The following is an 18,817-nucleotide window of genomic DNA, read 5'->3' on the forward strand; positions in this document are numbered from 1 at the left end:
TGAATTATATTAAATGAAAACTCAAAAATTTTTCCTAAACTACAGGATAGTCAATCTCATTTCATTTCTGTGTTTCCCACAGCTCCATAATTCAGAGTTCTAATTGTTTCTCAAATTTTCTAATTCTTTTGGGTAATTAATTTGAAGTTGTTAGTTGTTTTAACTTTTACAAATGAACTAAAGTTTGTTTTGTATCATTCTTTCTAGTTTGTGAAGACTATCTTATCCCAAGGACACCTGACTCCTCTACCCCTCTATGTCTGCCCAGTATACTGGGCATATGACTATGCTTTGAGAGTGTACCCTTTGCCTGATCTACTTGTCATCGCAGACAAATATGATCCTTTCACTTTGACCAATACTGAATGCCTCTGCATAAACCCAGTAAGAATGTAGTTACCATTATATAGTCATAGTTTGTCAAGATTAGAGTATTTCTTTTTTTCTTCTTTTTTTTTCTCAGAGTGTTATTTCTTTAAAATGTGTATTTAAAAATATTACTGTTAGAGTAAAAATATACTATTAATGAAACACTGAATTAGTTTGGTATATACTGAAAGTTCTTAAACCTTCAGTATGGCATGTGACTATAAAGTAATGTGATTTTTTCTAAAAAATATACATACACCCAAGCTTATAAATCCAAATGAATATTTTCCCTTCAAAGTAACTTACCTTGGGATTCCTTTCAGGGAATTGCTTTCAAAGCCTGTATCCATTCTCTTTAAACATATAAATGGTACTTATCCTTTGAGGAGGATTTTGATTTTTAGAAGTTGCCCAAGTCCCCAAAATCTAAACCTGATAAATGTGGAAATTCTTATTGAGACACATTTTATTACTTCGTTTTTTATGCAGAACCTTGAAATTGCTTCAGAATCTTGAAGTTGCTTCAGAATTTCTGCAGAAGTATGACTTTAAATTTAGGGAATACAGACTGCATAAACATTGTGGTTGATGTCAAAATGTCTCCACTAGAGGCTTTATGCTCTGTATGCTTTCTTAATTCTGGTGAATTTTATATCTTAATACAGTGGTTCTCAACCTTCCTAATGCTGCGACCCTTTAATACAGTTCCTCATGTTGTGGTGACCCCCAATTTCATTGTTACAAATTGAACATAATTAAAGCATAGTTATTAATCTCAAAAACAATATGTAATTATATATGTGTTTTCCGATGGTCTTAGGCGACCCCTGTGAAAGGGTCGTTCGACCTCCCCCCCAAAGGGGTCGCGACCCACAGGTTGAGAACCACTGCTTAAATACTTTTTTGTTTCATTTAGGTCATTACTAGAAACATCGCGCCTTCCTATTGGTTACTGCTTCCTCAAACACACACTTACTGTGCCCACCTCCCAGGGCATCTCATCACAGAACTGTTGACATTTTGAACCAAGTCTTTGTTGTGGAGCTCTGTCCTGTGCACTGTAGGGTGTTTAGCAGGATCCCTGGATTCAATCCACTGGATGCTAGCAGCCCCTAATTTATAACTATCAGAAATGTCTGAGGGTATTTGACAAATGTGCCCTGGGGGGCAAAATTGTCCCTGGTTGAGGACTACTCTAAGGATGAGCATAGTCAACTGATTTTATTTTATTGTTTGAAATTTGTGGCCTGATTTTTGTAGACTATTCACAGTTTAATATTCTTTAACAGAGGCTATATCTTTATTTAAATCGAATAGTTTGGATATTCTCATAATTAATGCTTTATTTGAAAATGCCTTATTTTTGAAATTTTCCACCTTTTCATCCTGTAGGTGAATAAACCACTTTCTACCATAATTACATCTTTTTTTTACCTTATTTATACCTTTTGGGTCCAAAACTTGCCTTTGACATTGCTTCATCCCTTCTTAATACTTACGTACATTAACGAATGCCTGCAATGGGCATGGCAATGGGCCAGGGACACAAAGACTGAAAGGACAGAGCCTCTACCCTAGTTTAGTAGTGGACAGACATCTGTATGTGTGTTCAGTTGCTTTGAGGGCATGTCGAAGGGCCATGAAACCCAGATTTTCACTGGGGAGAGGGATAGGAAAAATTTCTTAAAGATTCTGGGTGTCTTATATGCATCTTTAACATCATACATAGTCCTTATACTAAGTAGAGCCATTCCTACTTATATTTCCAGTCACACCTGTTAGCATAAGATGGTCTAGCCAACTTGAAAGATGTTTGTTTTAAGTAGATATTTTATACTAGTATCTTCTCTCTGTAAAGATCAAGCAAAAATCTTTCACATCACTTTATAGTCACATCTTATAACTTTTAAAGTCATGATGACCAAGGAATTTGATTTTAAAAACAGGAATTTTTCTATAAAAGTTGAGTATTCATTTACAGACATTTTTCCCCCCCAAAGGGCTCTTTTCCAAGAAGTGGATTTTCATTCAAAGTTTTTTATCCTTCCAACAAGACAGTAGAAGATAGGTAAGTGTGCCCACAGAAACTGGCAGAAAAAGCTGTTTCTTAGTGCTATATTGCTAATCATCAAACGCTCTGTAGGTGTGTTGAGGTTTTTAAAAATGTCTGTAGTGACCCATTGGAAATGTTCTAGGCTGAAGTTATTGTGGTCAGGCTGTGTGACATAGAATATTATGTATTTGATGGCATATTTGTGATGAAATAGATCAAGCATTGTTTTCTCGGGGAAATCTTGGACCAGCTATGGAGGTGGGCTAGTTTTCTCACAGTCTGACTTCTAATCATATTATTCTGAGAGCACAGCCCTGCCCTCCACATGGTTGAGTCTCAAAACCTAGGTAATCTGTCTTAAATTGGCAGCAAAGAATTTGGAAGGAGCTGGGTGCAAGTGTGGTGATGGGCAGGGGTTGGAGTTGGGGGAAGGTCTTTTTTTAAAATATATTTTTATTGATTTCAGAGAGAGAGGGAGAGAGATTGAAACACCAATGATGAGAGAGAATCATTGATTGGCCGCCTTTTGCATGCCCCCCACTGGGGATCGAACCCGCAACCCAGGCATATGCCCTTGATCAGAATCGAACCCAGGACCACCTCCACGCCCCCCCCCCCCCCACCACCACCACCTCCACCCCCGTTCCGCAGGCTGATGCTCTATCCACTGAGCCAAACCGGCTAGGGCTGGGGGAAGGTCTTGAGGTAAAAAAGAGAATAATCACCTGGTGGGTAGTGGTTTTCCAAGGGCGATCTATAGATCACCTACATCAGAGTCCTTGAGGATCCTTGTTAACAATATGTTGCCCTAGCTGGTTTGGGTTAGTGGATAGAGCATCGGCCTGTGGACTGAAGAGTCTTGGGTTCGATTTTGGTCAAGGGCACATGCCTGGGTTGCAGGCTCAGTCCCCAGTAGATGGCATGCAGGAGGCAGTCAATCAGTGATTCTCTCTCATTGATGTTTTCATCTTTTTCTCCTCTCTTCCTCTCTGAAATCAATAAAAACATATTTAAAAGAAAAAAAAAGTTAAGTTCTGGGATCCCATCCCACATTTAGCAAATGGCTTGCTCTATAGTTATCAGACTCATAAATATGCATTTTGATGCTGTGTCCCTTGTCAGGCATCTTAACATGTAATGTCAGTTAACCAAACATATTTTGAAAAAACTCCACTTCCTGTTAAGAGCAAATAACCAGCCCTGGCTGGAGGTTTGACTGCTGATCAGGGCACATACCTAGGTTGCAGGTTTGATCACCCACTGGTTGGGGTGTGTACAGGGAGGCAGCCAATAGATTATTTTTTCTCTCTCTCTCCTTTCTTTCTTCTTCCTTTCATTCTAAGATCAATGAGAAACATATTCTCAGGTGAGGATTAAAAAATATAAAGGAACAAATAACCAAATAACTGTCCTCTAGTTTCTTGTTAGAGAATATAATTTTGAACACACAGCTCAATTGTAATTTTTGCAATTAATATATTCAAATTAAAATCAATACAATCTCATGATAAAAATTTAAGCAATGCTTAAAAGTATAAAACTGCAAAGAAAAATATCTCTGTAATACCTCTGCTTTATAACCCTGAACCCATGATTAACAGTCCTTGTATATGTTTCTTAAAAAAAAATTTGTGCATTATTCTTTCTGCTCAGTACTTATGGATGATTGAAGTCCATTCAGTTTATGAGATATTATATGTTTTATTCTTGGATTCATTCATTTGACATATATATGACTAGAGGCCCAGTACACGAAATTCATGCACTGGTAGGGTCCCTAGCGGCTGCTGGCTGGGGTCTCCCTCCCTTCCCCCGGCTGCCTGCCAGCGCCAGGGCCTCCCTGGCCTGCCCGCCCCCTGGTCCAACTCCCAGAAGAACTCCAGTTGAGGGGACAATGTGCATACCACGCTTTTATTATATAGGATTCTAAACATATTCCAAGCATTGCTTAGTTTTTGGAATATAACCAGATACTTGAATAAAGGTTTTTTTGTTTTTGTTTGTTTTGTTTTTAATTAAATCTTTATTGTTCAGATTATTACATTTGTTCCTCTTTTTTCCCCCCATAATTCCCCTCCTCCCAGTTCCCGCCCCACTCTCCACCGTCACTCCCCACCCACTGTCCTCATCCATAGGTGCACGATTTTTGTCCAGTCTCTTCCCGCATCTCCCACACCCCTTTCCCCCCCAAGAATAGTCAGTCCATTCCCATTCTATGTCCCTGATTCTATTATGATCACCAGATTATTTATTCACTTGATTCTTAGATTCACTTGTTGATAGATGCATGTTTGTTGTTCATAATTTGTATCTTTACCTTTTTCTTCTTCCTCCTCTTCTTAAAGGATACCTTTCAGCATTTCATATAATACTGGTTTGGTGGTGATGAACTCCTTTAACTTTTTCTTATCTGTGAAGCTCTTTATCTGACCTTCAGTTCTGAATGATAGTTTTGCTGGATAAAGTAATCTTGGTTGTAGGTTCTTGGTATTCATCACTTTGAATATTTCTTGCCATTCCCTTCTGGCCTGCAAAGTTTCTGTTGAGAAATCAGCTGACAGTCATATGGGTGCTCCCTTGTAGGTAACTGAGTTTCTTTCTCTTGTTGCTCTTAAGAGTCTCTCTTTGTCTTTTGCTCTTGGCATTTTAATGATGATGTGTCTTGGTGTGGTCCTCTTTGGATTCCTTTTGTTTGGGGTTCTCTGCGCTTCCTGGACTTGTAAGTCTATTTCTTTCACCAGGTGGGGGAAGTTTTCTGTCATTATTTCTTCAAATAGGTTTTCAATATCTTGCTCTCTCTCATCTTCTGGCACCCCTGTAATTCTGATGTTGGTACGCTTGAAGCTGTCCCAGAGGCTCCTTACACTATCTTCGTATTTTCGGATTCTTTCTTCATTTTGCTTTTCCGGTTGGGTGTTTTTAGCTTCTTCGCATTTCAAATCTTTGCCTTGATTCTTGTGCTCCTCTGGTCTGCTGTTGGGAGTCTGTATAATATTCATTATTTCAGTCCGTGTATGTTTAATTTCTAGTTGGTTCTTTATCATAACATCGAGGGTCTCATTAGATTTGTTGAGGATCTCATTAAGTTTATCAGCGGCTTCTAGACAGTTCTTGAGAGACCTTAAAAGTGTGGTTCTGAACTGAATATCCTCCATTGACAGTTTTGTCCTGTTTCTTTGTCTCCGCATTTTTTTATGCTTTCTTGGTGCACCCCCTAGTGGTCTTTGTGTGCAGTCCTCCTGTAGTTAAGCCTTGATTGTTGTAGTTAATACTAGGGGGGGTTTGACCTCCAGGCCAGCTGGCTGTGAGAATCAGCTGTATCTGCAGTGGGAAAACTTCTGTCCTCTAGGGAGGTGCTAATCTAGCCTTTGCCTGAGGCTATCTGGCAAATGGCTCTGTGCAGGGCTTGGGCGGGGCGGGTGGGTCACTTGGGCTCGCGATCCACAGGGTGGGCCGGAGAGAGCGGTTATGGTGGCTCTCAGTTCCGTCCCTAGGGGCTCTGCCTTACAGAGTCCCAGCAACCACTGCAAACCTCGGAGAGAAAGCTGCCTTCGTGTTCCGACTGAAGCCAGACAGTCTCGTTTCTCCCGTTTGAGTCTGGGTCCCTAGAGACTCGCCCGGATCTGGAGCTCAGAATCTGAGACTCCCTCCTGATTGAAAGCACCAACCGCGCCCTCCACCGCCAGCCCGCTCCGTGCGCACTTCGTACCTGAGTATTTCACTTCAGCACTGCACCTCCTCTGAGTCTGGGTATGATATTCTCTTTCCTCCTAGTTGTAGAATTTCCACTCAGCCAGCCTTCCTGTGGTTCTGGATGATGTCTGTTCCGTCTTTTAGGTGTGTTTTGATTTGGTTGTTCAAGGCAGCAATCTCCGGCGTTAACCTATGCCACCATCTTGGTTCTCTCCTGATACTTGAATAAAGGTTTTTAATCCATAAGCCTGACATGTGTTAGACTTTACCTAGCCCACATTGAATCCTAGCTGGTTTGGTTCAGTGGATAGAGTGTTGCCTGCGAACCAAAGGGTTCTGGGTTCGATTCTGGTCAAGGGCACATACCTCACTTGCAGGCTTCTCCCTAGCCTGAGCCCTGGTTGGAGCATGTGCAGGAGGCAACTAATTGATATGTTTCTCTTACATCAGTATTTCTGTCTTTCCTCTCCTCTCTCTGCCACTCTCTCTGAAAGCCAATAGAAAAATATTGAGGAATTAAAAAAACATTTTTTTAAATATATTTTATTGATTTTTTACAGAGAGAAAGGGAGAGAGATAGAGAGTTAGAAACATCGATGAGAGAGAAACATCGATCAGCCGCCTCCCGCACATCTCCCACTGGGGATGTGCCCGCAACCCAGGTACATGCCCTTGACCGGAATCGAACCTGGGACCTCTCAGTCCGCAGGCCGTCGCTCTGTCCACTGAGCCAAACCGGTTTCGGCAAAAAAAACACATTTTTTTTTAAAGAATTGATAAGGTTGCTTTTAGGTAAGGGAACCAATCTTCTGAAGTCTCACCACTCTCTGTTGTCAACACTTGGATGTCCCCGAGGGCATCTGATTTTGTGACCTCAGGATTAAGTCACCTCTGAGGGTTGTCTCCCTGGTGCATATTTTGTCCACTTTCCTATTGACTTTTACTGAATTGAGATTTGGTATAAAACTTATCCTCCTATGAGAACTAGTCCTGGGAACTTTAAACAGGTCTTAGAACGCCGGACCGGTTTGGCTCAGTGGATAGAGCGTCTGCCTGCGGACTGAAGGGTCCCGGGTTCGATTCTGGTCGAGGGCATGTACTTTGGTTGTGGGCACATCCCCAGTGGGGGGCGTGCAGGAGGCAGCTGATCAATCTCTCTCATCGATGTTTCTAACTCTATCCTTCTCCCTTCTTCTCTATAAAAAAATCAATAAAATATTAAAAAAAAAATAAACAGGTCTTAGAACAAGAGAATCTGTCTGTCCCAAGTAAAAGTTGGGTGTAGCCCTGGCTTCATCTTTTCTGACCTGTATTTCCGCCTTACCCGAGTTTCCTCATTTTCTTTTATCTTTTTACTAGAGGCCTGATGCACAAAATTTGTGCAAGGGCTTGGCTCTTGCATTTAAGGCTTCGTCCGGAAGGTTATCCAGTCAAATTAGCATATTACGCTTTTATTATTATAGATTACATCTATCTACAAACCATTTACTGTGTTTTAATGAGTTGGGATGAAAGCAAATAACCCACAATGGGAGATTAACTGATTTATTATGATAGCACAAGAAACTTCAGTTATGTTTCTTGTAATGTTCCCCGATTGCCATGTAGAATTGTTTTGTGTTCTAAGCTCTTCGTACAAATTTCTGTGGTAGTTCTTAACAGTGTAGTATAAGTCACTTACGTGCCTATCCCTCTTTAAAATTTCTAGCATAGTAGTACTTGACTTGCATTTTGTTGAGATAAAATAGTTGGTTCCTTTATCTTCTGTGGACTCAGATGCTGAAAACCTTGGCATAATATCTAAACTGTAATTAGTATAAATAATTTGAGGAATCTTTTAGTGCTGGATCAAACAAATAGACGCATGTTTACTTTTGAGAGAATGAAAAAATTTTCAAGATATAGTGGAATAATTTGGTCTTCCTGCTATTTAGCTTCTCCTCAGAATAAATCTTTTGTTAGAATATTTGTGAAATCATATTGTAGAGTTAGCATCAAAATGTAGTGAAAGTAGATAAGCTTAACTGTTTCAATGAGCACTATCAAATATAGTTGTTTTACTTTAAAACACAGTATTGGTGATGTGAATACTCTCACACTTGATCAGAATAAAAAATGGTAAAAACTTTTATGGAGGGCAATCTGACAAGATTTCTTAAGACCTAACCTGCATATACCAGCAATTCCATTTCTAGGAATTTTTCCTACAGATTATACTTGGGCATATGCATAAAAAAAGGTACAACTGTTTTCTTATGTAGTTTCTAGACTAGCAAAACAAACATTTAAATATATATCCATTTAAATGTATATGCTTATTTAGAAGTTTCCTAACTTAGATTTTAAAGCATTTAAGGGATTAGTTTAAAAAATTATAAATATATTTATTACTAATTGAAAAAAGTATACTGTTCATAGTATTCTACCACTTATATGTGTTTTTATAGCACATACCCCCCCATGCATATATATGATTAGATGATATTTATAAGGATATATTGTATAAGGCTATATAATTGCTTCTGGGAGCAGAAATAGTGTGAGAGACTGACATATTTTTCCAGCACCTTTTCAATTTGGAACAATATGAATGTTTTTTAATTTAATTAACAAAACCTAAATATTAAGACATGTACAATAACTAGATTTCTAAAATGTTTCATTTTATGAATATTTTCTACTTTCAGCAAACTTCAAGGTTTTTGAGATTCTTGAATACCATCGAAGAAACAAAACTCAATTTTCTGCTTAATTTTATATTTCATGTAACTTTGATATTAGGTTACAATAAAATTATAGTAAACTTTAGAATGCTGTTTAAATTTATATTTTATGAGATTTTGATATTGTTATAATAAACATGATGGTATACTTTACAGGTTTTATAGGAAAAATATTTTCTAATCTTTTAAGAAAAATATGAAAATATGTATAAAGATGTAATCTAGTTATACATTTGCACCTAAAAACTGACCTTTTATTATTTCTATACTGGTTATATGCTAATGTTCATTTTAAGAAAAACAGATATTTAAACATTATTGAATCATTATTTTAGTTTAACTTAGGTTTTTATCACCATAAGAGTTCTTAGAGTATGTCTGACAATTTTGAAACTATTTAAATTTCAAGTCACAGAATTTATTCTAATGACTAGAGACCCAGTGCATGAAAATTCATGAACTGGGGGGTGTCCCTCAGCCCGGCCTGCCCCCTCTCACAGTCCAGGAGCCCTCAGGGGATGTCCTCCTCTGTGGGAGGTGACCAGGTCGACCAGGGGAAGGCACCACCCCATCACTCCACTGCTGCTGCCACTACCGGCTGCCACAGCTGCTGGCCCTCAGCCCTCGCTTCTTAGCGCCTCTGCGGAGGTGTGGCGCCGGGACCGGGCTCGCTCCGCTGTCTCTGTGGCTGCCTCTGCAGAAGGGGCGGCACTGGGACTGGGACCGAGCAGCCCCCTCTCCCACTGCCTCTCCCATGCCTCCTCTGCAGACTGGGCCACAGCGCCGGCCTTCTTGCGCGGCACAGGCCTTCTCCCTTCTTGCTCAGCCCTCCTCCCTTCCCCTGTGTCACCACCTTCTCCCGCGGCCTCTGCAAAAGGGACCGTGGTGCCGGACAGGCCTGTGCCACAGCCTCTCCCGTGTTGCCGGCCCTTGGCCCTTGTAGCTCTGTGGCTTTGTCTGGAAGGACGTCCAGAAGGACGTCTGGTCTAATTAGCATATTACCCTTTTATTAGTATGGATAGTTGAAAACCTTTGTTTCAGGATGTTACTGTGATATTCATTGCATAATTATCTCTAGGCACTGGAAATTTAAAAACACAGTTCCTTCAGTTTTTACATTTAGAAGACATGTTTACTTTGAAGCAGCATGTTTTGCCATATCAGCTGTAACCACTCAACACTATTCCCTTACTTTTAGTTTATGGTGTTACAACAATAGCCCAGAAATAAATCTGAATGACAGGAAGTTAGAGGACAATGAGTGTTTCAAATATAGAGTAACCTAAATATTATGAAGAGCCTGAAGATACTTTTCCTGGAAATGCACTTTTTGGGGAAAAGATAGTGATAAAAAAAAACACAAAAATGACATTAAAGGGAAAATTCCTCAAGAAAATTTAATGTGAATGTGATAAGTGAATCAGTAGTTAAGACTGAAGTGGTAATTTGAGATGTGGTTTGAGGATGGAAAAGTCAGGGAGACTGTCAGAAGAGGCCTGATATTAGAAAAATAAGACTTAACTTTAATTTCAAGTAGCCTAGAAAAATTGAAGTTAAAGTGAAATCAAGCCCTAGCCGGTTTGGCTCAGTGGATAAGAGCATCAGCCTGTGGACTGAAAGGTCCCGTGTTTGATTCTGGTCAAGGGCAAGTACCTTGGTTGCAGGCTCTTCCCTGGCCTGGGCCCTGGTCAAGGAAAAATATCCTTGAATGAGGGTTTTTTTTTAAAAAGTGAAATCAAGGCATAAGTTCAAAAGTTACTAACTACTTGGAAAAAATTACAATTTGGGCCTTGAAAGTGGTAGTGAAATAGACACAAGGTTGATGGTCCAGTTATGAGAACCACAGAGCTAAATATGAAAGATGATGGGTAGAAAGTTTAAGTGTAAACTGGGTACAAGGTGTCCCCTCATTAACTCATTAATTTGGCAGATAATTGCTTCCATATATAAAGATGAGCTATTTGAGACTTTTTCAGGAACACAGTTAATGGTAAAAGATAGGGTGTATTTAGGAGTTAGCAATGTGAAACGAGATGAAGCATGAAGCAAAACAATTATTTAAGAGCAGAGAAGTTGCCAGAACCAGGTAGTAAGTATCAGAATAAGATAAGACAGGAACTAGAACCAGGTGGGGATCAGCATCACCCAGAAATGAAAAGGAAGCAGAGGTCTGGATGGTGGGGCAGTGGAGGAGCAGCTCTGAAAGGGTCTCCTGGGCTCCTGCTGCAGGTACAAACAGAGGGGTGTGCTCCCTCACTTGGTGTTTAATCAGCTGAAGCAGGCTGATCTCACTGCAGAAACCTGGGTATGAGAGGCATTTTCATGTGATGTTGTGCCTCAGAGCAGGGGCCCGGTAGATCACACAAGACAGATATGGGTGAGAAAAGCAACACTTGATCACTGTGGGGAAACCAGAGAGTGTCTGGAACTGTACAGACGAGCTCCCAGTTGCTTGTCATTAGGTGTCAGACCATCTACTCTGGATCTCTATCCCCAATAGAGTTGACATGCAATATTTGTGGGGGGATAAAATAAAGTAGGTTGGACTAAGGGGTTAATAACTGATAATGGCTTTAATACCCAGTCCATCTCCCATGAAAGGCATTCGTATTTTAATAAGGATAGCCTTTCCTTAAGGGATGAATTTTAGGCAAAAGATCATTTGTTTGGGGCAGTGGCCGGCAAACTGTGGCTCGGCAAACTGCGGCTCGCGAGCCACATGCGGCTCTTTGGCCCCTTGAGTGTGGCTCTTCCACAAAATACTAACTTCTGCGCATGGGCCACAAACTTCAATCGCACTGTACGTGCGCGCCTGCACGTGGTATTTTGTGGAAGAGCCACACTCAAGGGGCCAAAGAGCCGCATGTGGCTTGAGAGCCGCGGTTTGCTGACCACGGGTTTGGGGCATAGGAGCTTCTCAACTCCATTTTTCCCAAAGAGCTGTTGGGAAAGGGACTGCCGCATAGTAAGAAATTTGGGAAGGTGGAGGGCATGGATCCTTAGAAAATCTAATGAAAACTAAGGTCCCTCAGAAAAATCAGCATGAGCCTACCCCCACTTATAATTTCACATATAATTTCAGAGGGCTCAGGAACTCTGAAGGCCATTCTCATTCCCAAACAGGCGTGGTCTGTTGTCATGTGTTCATGTTTGGAAATATCATTAAGATGAAACGTTTCCAGTATTTTGAAGTTAACAAAGGTACCAAAATAAACTGAAACCAATCATTGGGTATGTTCACTGACATCAAGGTTATAACAGAAAATACATCCTCTAGCCCTAGCTGGTTTGGCTCAGTGGATAGAGCATCGGCCTGAAGACTAAAGGGTTCCGGATTCAATTCGGGTCAAGGGCACATGTCCAGGTTGCAGACTCGATCCCTAGTAGGGGGCATGCAGGAGGCAGCCAATCAATGATTCTCTCTCATCAATGATGTTTCTCTTTCTTCTTCTCCCTTCCTCTCTGAAATCAATAAAAATACATTTTTTTTAAAAAAAAGAAAATACATCCTCCACATGCTTTAAAGATCTAGAATTCATCTTTATGCTTCAAAACCATTTCAGATGTAAATCTGAGAACTAAATTGTAGGGTATTTTTTAAAAATCCATTTTTATTGACTTCAGAGAGGAAGGGAGAGGGAGAGAGACATATCAATGATGTATCATTGATCAGCTGCTTCTGCCCCACACAGTGGATTGAGCCCAAAACCCGGGCATGTACCCTGACAGGGAATCAAACTGCAACCTCCTGGTTCATAGGTTGATGCTCAACCACTGAGTCATGCCGGCTGGGCTTTATTTATTAAAAATATATAGTTTTATAGTTTTACTGATTTCAGAGAGGAGGGAAGAGGGAGAGAGAAACATCCATGATGAGAATCATTGATCAGCTGCCTCCTGCATGCCCCCTACTGGGGATCGAGCCTGCAACCCGGGCATGTGCCCTTGACCAGAATTGAACCCGGGACCCTTCAGTCCGCAGGCCAACACTCTACCCACTGAGCCAAACCAGCTAGGGCTGGGCCTTAAACATTTTATTAAACAAGTTCATAATAGAACAATTAGGAAATACAGATAATAATAAAGAAAAAAGTTCTACAGACCTTCATTTCCACCATCAGAGATAATCTGTTAATATTCTGGTATAGATCCTTTCAGATTTCCTCTATGCATACATTTTTTCCTCTAAACATATTTTTTTAAATATATTTTATTGATTTTTTTACAGAGAGGAAGGTAGAGAGATAGAGAGTTAGAAGCATCAATGAGAGAGAGAGACATCGATCAGCTGCCTCCTGCACACCCCCCACTGGGGATGTGCCCACAACCAAGGTACATGCCCTTGACCGGAATCGAACCTGGGACCTTTCAGTCCGCAGGCTGACGCTCTATCCACTGAGCCAAACCGGTTTCGGCCCTCTAAACATATTTTAGGGATGCCCGTCTGGTGTAGCTCAGTGGCTGAGTGTCAACCTCTGAACCAGGGGGTCACGGTTCAATTCTGTTCAGGGCACATGCACGGGTTTCCAGCTCGATCCCCAGTGCGTGGCTTGCAGGAAACAGCCAATCAATGATTCTCTCCCATCATTGATGTTTCGATTTCTCCCTTCCTCTCTGAAATATATATTTTAAAAATACATACTTTAGGGATCATACTCTACACACTAAATTTGCCTTTTTTCTTGTTGTCAATCCTCACCCCAGGGTATTTTTTCCATTGCTTTTCAGAGAGAGTGGGAAGGAGAGGGGAGAGAAACATCGATGTGAGAGAGACACATTGATTGGTTGCCTCTCCCATGTATTCTGACTGGGGATGGAAACCTGCAACTCAGGTACGTCCCCTTGACTGAGAATAGAACCTGTGACCCTTCGGTGCATGGGCCAATACTATAACCACTGAGAAACACCGACCAGAGCTAAACTTGCCTTTTTCTTTACTATATTCATTCATCAAATACCTGAGTGATAATACAGGGGTGGACAAAAGTAGGTTTACAGTTGTTCATATGGAAAAGATATGCAGGTTATGATTATTACAGTAGCTTTACTAAAAAGAATATCACAATGGCACAGTGCACTTAGGTATAATCTTGCATGTGCTCAAATTGCTGACCTTCATTATGTACATATTCTTGAGTCTACTTTCTATACTCAAACATACTTTGGCACAGAGTTCTTTATAAACCTACTTTTGCCCATCCCTGTATATTCTATACTAAGGAATCCAATGGTAAACCAGAAAGGCAATATCCTCGCTTTCATGATGTTTACCTTCAAATGGGTGAGCCATACCCTAAAATAAAGTACCAAATATGAACCAGGCTGAAAATAAAAATGATGCGGGCAATTTTAGATGGGGTGCTGAAGGTGCAAGTCACTAAAGTGACATTGAAGTTCTTTAGACTCAAGGACCCATGCACAGGCTGCACAGGAAAGGTGAGTGTTTTGCCTCTGTGAAGTATAATGACCTAAGGGGAGACAATTCAGTGGTATGGAGTTTGGGGCTCAAGCATGATGAGCCTTGTAAACACAAGTAAGGAACTGGGATGTGAGTCTACTAGAAGGTGTTCAGCAGCTCTGGTTCCAAAAATTACTAAGGCTACTATGTGAAGAGATTGTAAAGAAGAGGTGAAGAGACCAGTCAGGAAACTATGGCATAAGTCTGCAATAGAGATGAGGGAGGCTCAGACCAGAAATGGAAAGAAGTGGATATATTTGGGGTGTGTAAGAAACAATAGGACTAGGTAACTGAATGGCAGTGCAGGGCAGGGGAGAGAGGGATCAAGGCTTACACTTAGGTTTTAAGCTTGAGCAGCTGGGTTGATGGTACTATTTACTGAGACCGGGGAATAACAATTTTGAGAAGGGGAAACCAGGATTTCTATTTGAGATGCCTATCAAACATCCAGGTGGAGGTACCTAGTAGGCAGTGGCATGAGGGTAGGCTCAGTGGTCAGGTAGGACTGGAGATAAAATGTTGGGAGTCACTGGTCTCATTCCACATGAGATCCATGTGGGCAAATATTTTTTTAAAAGCACATTGAGGAGAAACCAAGATGGCGGCATAGGTAAACACCGGAAATTGCTGCCTCACACAACCACTTCAAAAATACAACTAAAAGACAAACCAGACAGCATTCAGAACCACAGGAAGGCTGGCTGAGTGGAAATTCTACAACTAGAAGGACAGAGAAAAGCACACTGAGACTCAGAGGAGGTGTGGAAGTAAAGTGCAGAGGTACGGAGGCGCACGTGGAAAGGGCTGGCAACTGAGGATGCAGTTGTCTTTTTCAATCAGGAGGGAGACACAAGCTCTTGATTGCTCTGAACTCCAGTTCCGGGCGAGTCTCTGGGGACTCGCAGAAACTGGACTGTTTGGCATTGGTCAGAACTCGAGGGCGGCTTTCTCTCAGAGGTGCTTGCAGCGATTACCGGGACACTGAGACGCAGGGCCTCTTAGGGTAGGACTGAGGAGCAGCCATAGCTGTTTGCTCCATCCTGTTGATTCCCTGAGACACTGCCCCATCCAAACTGTGAGCAGAGGCTTTTGCATATCAAAGGCCTGGCCCTTTGTATTCTGAAAATTACCTAACAAATTGCAGCTGGGTCAGGGAGACCCAGAACTGCCAAAAGAAGGCCCAAGGCCCCAAGCAGCTTGCATTGCTTCACAGCTGGGCCTCATCTAGGCACCTCCAAACCCCAAACAAAGAAGAGGAATCTGCACATCTCTCCATAGCTTCTGCTGGGTAGCCTCAGGCACAGGCTAAATTAGCACCTCCTTAGAGATCTAAGAGCCAGTGTACCCAGTGGTCAGAGTGGGACCATCCAGATTACAACTCCTCAGATCCATAAGGGACACACTCAGGGGGCAGACTCAGTGAGCACCAAAGCCCCACTGAAGCAAGTCTTGCCTTAGAAAGGTGTCTCCAGCACAGAAGTTCTCCCACCATAGACACAGCTGATTCTCACAGCCAATTGGGGTGGAGGTCAATTCCTCCCAGTGATACCTACAACAATCAAGGCTTAACTACAACAAGACTGTGCACAAAGTCTTGTGAAGAGACTGGATAAAAATCCTTCACCTATGGATGAGGACAGTGGCGGGGGGCGGGGAGTAAGGGCAGAGGGTGGGGTGGGAACCGGGTCGAGGGGAGCTATGGGGGGAAAAAAGAGAAACAACTGTAATAATTTGAACAGTAAAGATTTAATTTAAAAAATCATTTAAAAAAAATCACACATTGAAAAACATTTAGCCCGGCCCTTGATGATTTGGCTCTGGACAGAGCATCAGCCAGTCCCGGGTTCAATTCAAGGGCACTTACCTCGATTGTAAGCTGGCTCCTCCCTGGTCTGGGTCCTGGTCAAGGCTTGTGCAGGAGGCAACTAATTGATGTGTTTCTCTCAATTGTTATTTCTCTCTTTACCTCTCTCTTCCACTCTCTCTGAAAATCAATAGGAAAATATTGAGGATTTAAAAAATTAAATTATGAAAATGAAAGAAGGGAAGGGTAGGAGAGGGGAGAAGTGGAGGGGAAAGAAGAGAGAGGAGAGGAAAGAGAGAGAGAGAGAAAGGAAGAGACGTTCAGCCTGGCCGGTGTGGCTCAGCGGTTGAGCGTCGACCCAAGAACCAAGAGGTCACCAATTTGATTCCTGGTCAGGGTACCAGGTTTCTGGCTTGATCCCCAGTAGAGAGCATGCCCATCAATGATGTTTCTCTCTCATCTCATCGATGTTTCTATATCTCTCTCTTCCTCCCTAAAATTCAATTAAAAAGCCAATATATTTAAATAAAAGCACATTGAAAAACGTTTAAAGTGAAGTATATCCTATATAATAAAAGGCTAATACGCAAATTGACTGAAGGGCGGGACGACTGGTCGCTATGATGTGTAGTGACCACCAGGGGGCAGACGCTCAACACAGGAGCTGCCCCCTGGAGGTCAGTGTGCTCCAGAAGCCCTAAGCCGGGGTCATGGCTGGCAAGTGGCGCTAAGGATGTCCTACTGCCAGCTTAGGCCTGCTCCCCCCCCCCCCCCCCCGCTCGCCCCACCCGCTATCAGTTGGACATCCCCAGAGGGCTCCCGGACTGCCAGAGGGTGCAAGCCAGGCTGAGCCCCCCGCCCCCGCATGCACGAATTTTGTGCACTGGGCCTCTAGTACCTACATAAAAATCCCATTGTCAGTGTACAATACAGCTTAATAAATTTTCACAAACTGCAAACCTTGCTACCAAAATTAAGAAATGGAATGTTACCCTCACCCCAGAAGCTCACTTCTCCTCTCCAATCACAACACTCCACTCGCCCTCAAAAGGACAATTATGCCCTGCTGGCGTGGCTCAATGGTTGAGCACTGACCTATGAAGCAGGAGGTCACAGTTCAACTCCAGTTGGGGTACATGCATGGATTGCATAATAGAACGGATATATAAATAGAATGGTTTGATCCCATGTGGGGCGTGCAGGAGGCAGCGGATTGGTGATTCTTTCTCATCATTGATGTTTCTATCTCTCCCTTCTTTGAAATCAATAAAAATATATTAAAAGCTTTGCTTTGCTTAGCTGGAGGATATTCTCAAGGAACTTCCTGAAAAAGAGGGTGTGTATGGGAGCCATGAGGAATTCCCTTCAATCACAAGTCTTGCCTCAAGATGTTGCCATGGAATATCCGAGACAGAAAAATGACCTTGAGACTGGAGACAGAATAAACTGGTGGTGATGCTTGGGTATGACATACCTATGACCCCAAGGACCACTGGGATTACGTTGTCATTAAGACTTTCCCCTTCACTCCATTCACCTGCCTCATCTTCAGCTATAGTCATGATATATTATAATCATTACCATTTTACTTTTATTACACAAATGAAAAAATTTTGCTGTTGAAACATTGGAACATACTCAAAACTAGTAACAAAATTATTAAAACCACCCACAACTCTACCACCTAGAGATGACTGCAGTGAATCTCTTAGGTGTTCCAATCCCTGGAAGTGAATGGCTGAGAAGATATAAGCGTCATTAAAACATATGGGCCTCCTCTTCCACCCCTGTGCTCTCTATTAATTCACTTGTAGGACATTCTACATTTTGCCATGGTTATTTGTTCAGTAACTATTTATAAATTACTATTTACTATATATATGTGTATATATATTTTTTAAGACAACCACTAGCCTGACTTTTAACAGATTTTGCCAAGTTTTGTCTATTATATAAGAGAATCATACAGTATGTATTTTATATCTGGTTTCTCACATTATGTTAGTGATACTCATCCACATTGTTTACTCATGTCCATTGTAAATATATACATTTTATTTATCCATTCTATTATTGATGGGAATATGGGTAATTTCCACTATTTGTCTATTACAAATAATGCTGTTATGAATATACAAAATCTAGTCTGTCTTTTGCTAGAAACAGAATTTCTTAGTCATAAAATATACATTATATTTAACAGCAATTTTCCATAGTGATTGACCCAATAGACGCTTCCAGCATACAAGTGTGCCAGTTGCTTTACATGTTTGGGGCATGATTTTTTGTTCTAGTGCCTAGAACACTGCCATAGTTACTCATCTACCTATACAATAGGTGCGACAAGTGTCCAATTCTGTTGAATGAATCTGAACATAGATGGCATTTAAAGCTGTGGGCTCTCATTGTCTTGGAAGAAGTATGATTAGAGAAGAAGGTTGATGAATAAGCCTTGGGTGACTCCTACATTTAGAGAACTGGCAGATGGGGAGGGAGAGCATGAAATTCTGCAAACCAAGAGAAATGTGTTCCAAGGGGGCACAGTCAACCGCTTTGAATGCTGTCAAGAGATCATAAGATACAGCGCGGAAAGGGTCTGGAGTTGTGTTTTTGGTCATTTCAAGCTTTAAGAATTTAAGCATTAAATCATTCAAGTGGAGACCTTAAATGGGCAACTGGCTATAGGAATTTGGAGTTTAGAACCTGCTCTGTAAGCC

The 18,817-nt window shown here is 41.5% G+C and overlaps 1 protein-coding gene across 9 annotated transcripts in view; it reads left to right on the forward strand.

The window, feature by feature from the left end:
• Nucleotides 1-17,897, forward strand: part of POLE2 (DNA polymerase epsilon 2, accessory subunit) — a 48,081-nt gene extending 30,184 nt beyond the window's left edge. For 3 of the 9 annotated variants that reach the window (XM_059658832.1, XM_059658835.1, XM_059658834.1), the window contains 3 exons: nt 208-384; nt 2,370-2,437; nt 17,400-17,895. In XM_059658832.1, coding sequence (XP_059514815.1) covers nt 208-384; nt 2,370-2,437; nt 17,400-17,556 — 402 coding nt within the window. In that variant the 3' untranslated portion in view covers nt 17,557-17,895. Of the gene's footprint in view, nt 1-207; nt 385-858; nt 1,116-2,369; nt 2,438-8,802; nt 8,992-17,399 lie in introns of those variants that run through there. The other 6 variants (XM_059658829.1, XM_059658830.1, XM_059658826.1 and 3 more) reach the window with 6 other exon arrangements.
• The last annotated feature ends 920 nt before the right edge of the window (nt 17,898-18,817 follow it).

This window comes from Myotis daubentonii, chromosome 1, assembly GCF_963259705.1.
Source record: "Myotis daubentonii chromosome 1, mMyoDau2.1, whole genome shotgun sequence".
Lineage (NCBI taxonomy): Eukaryota > Metazoa > Chordata > Mammalia > Chiroptera > Vespertilionidae > Myotis > Myotis daubentonii.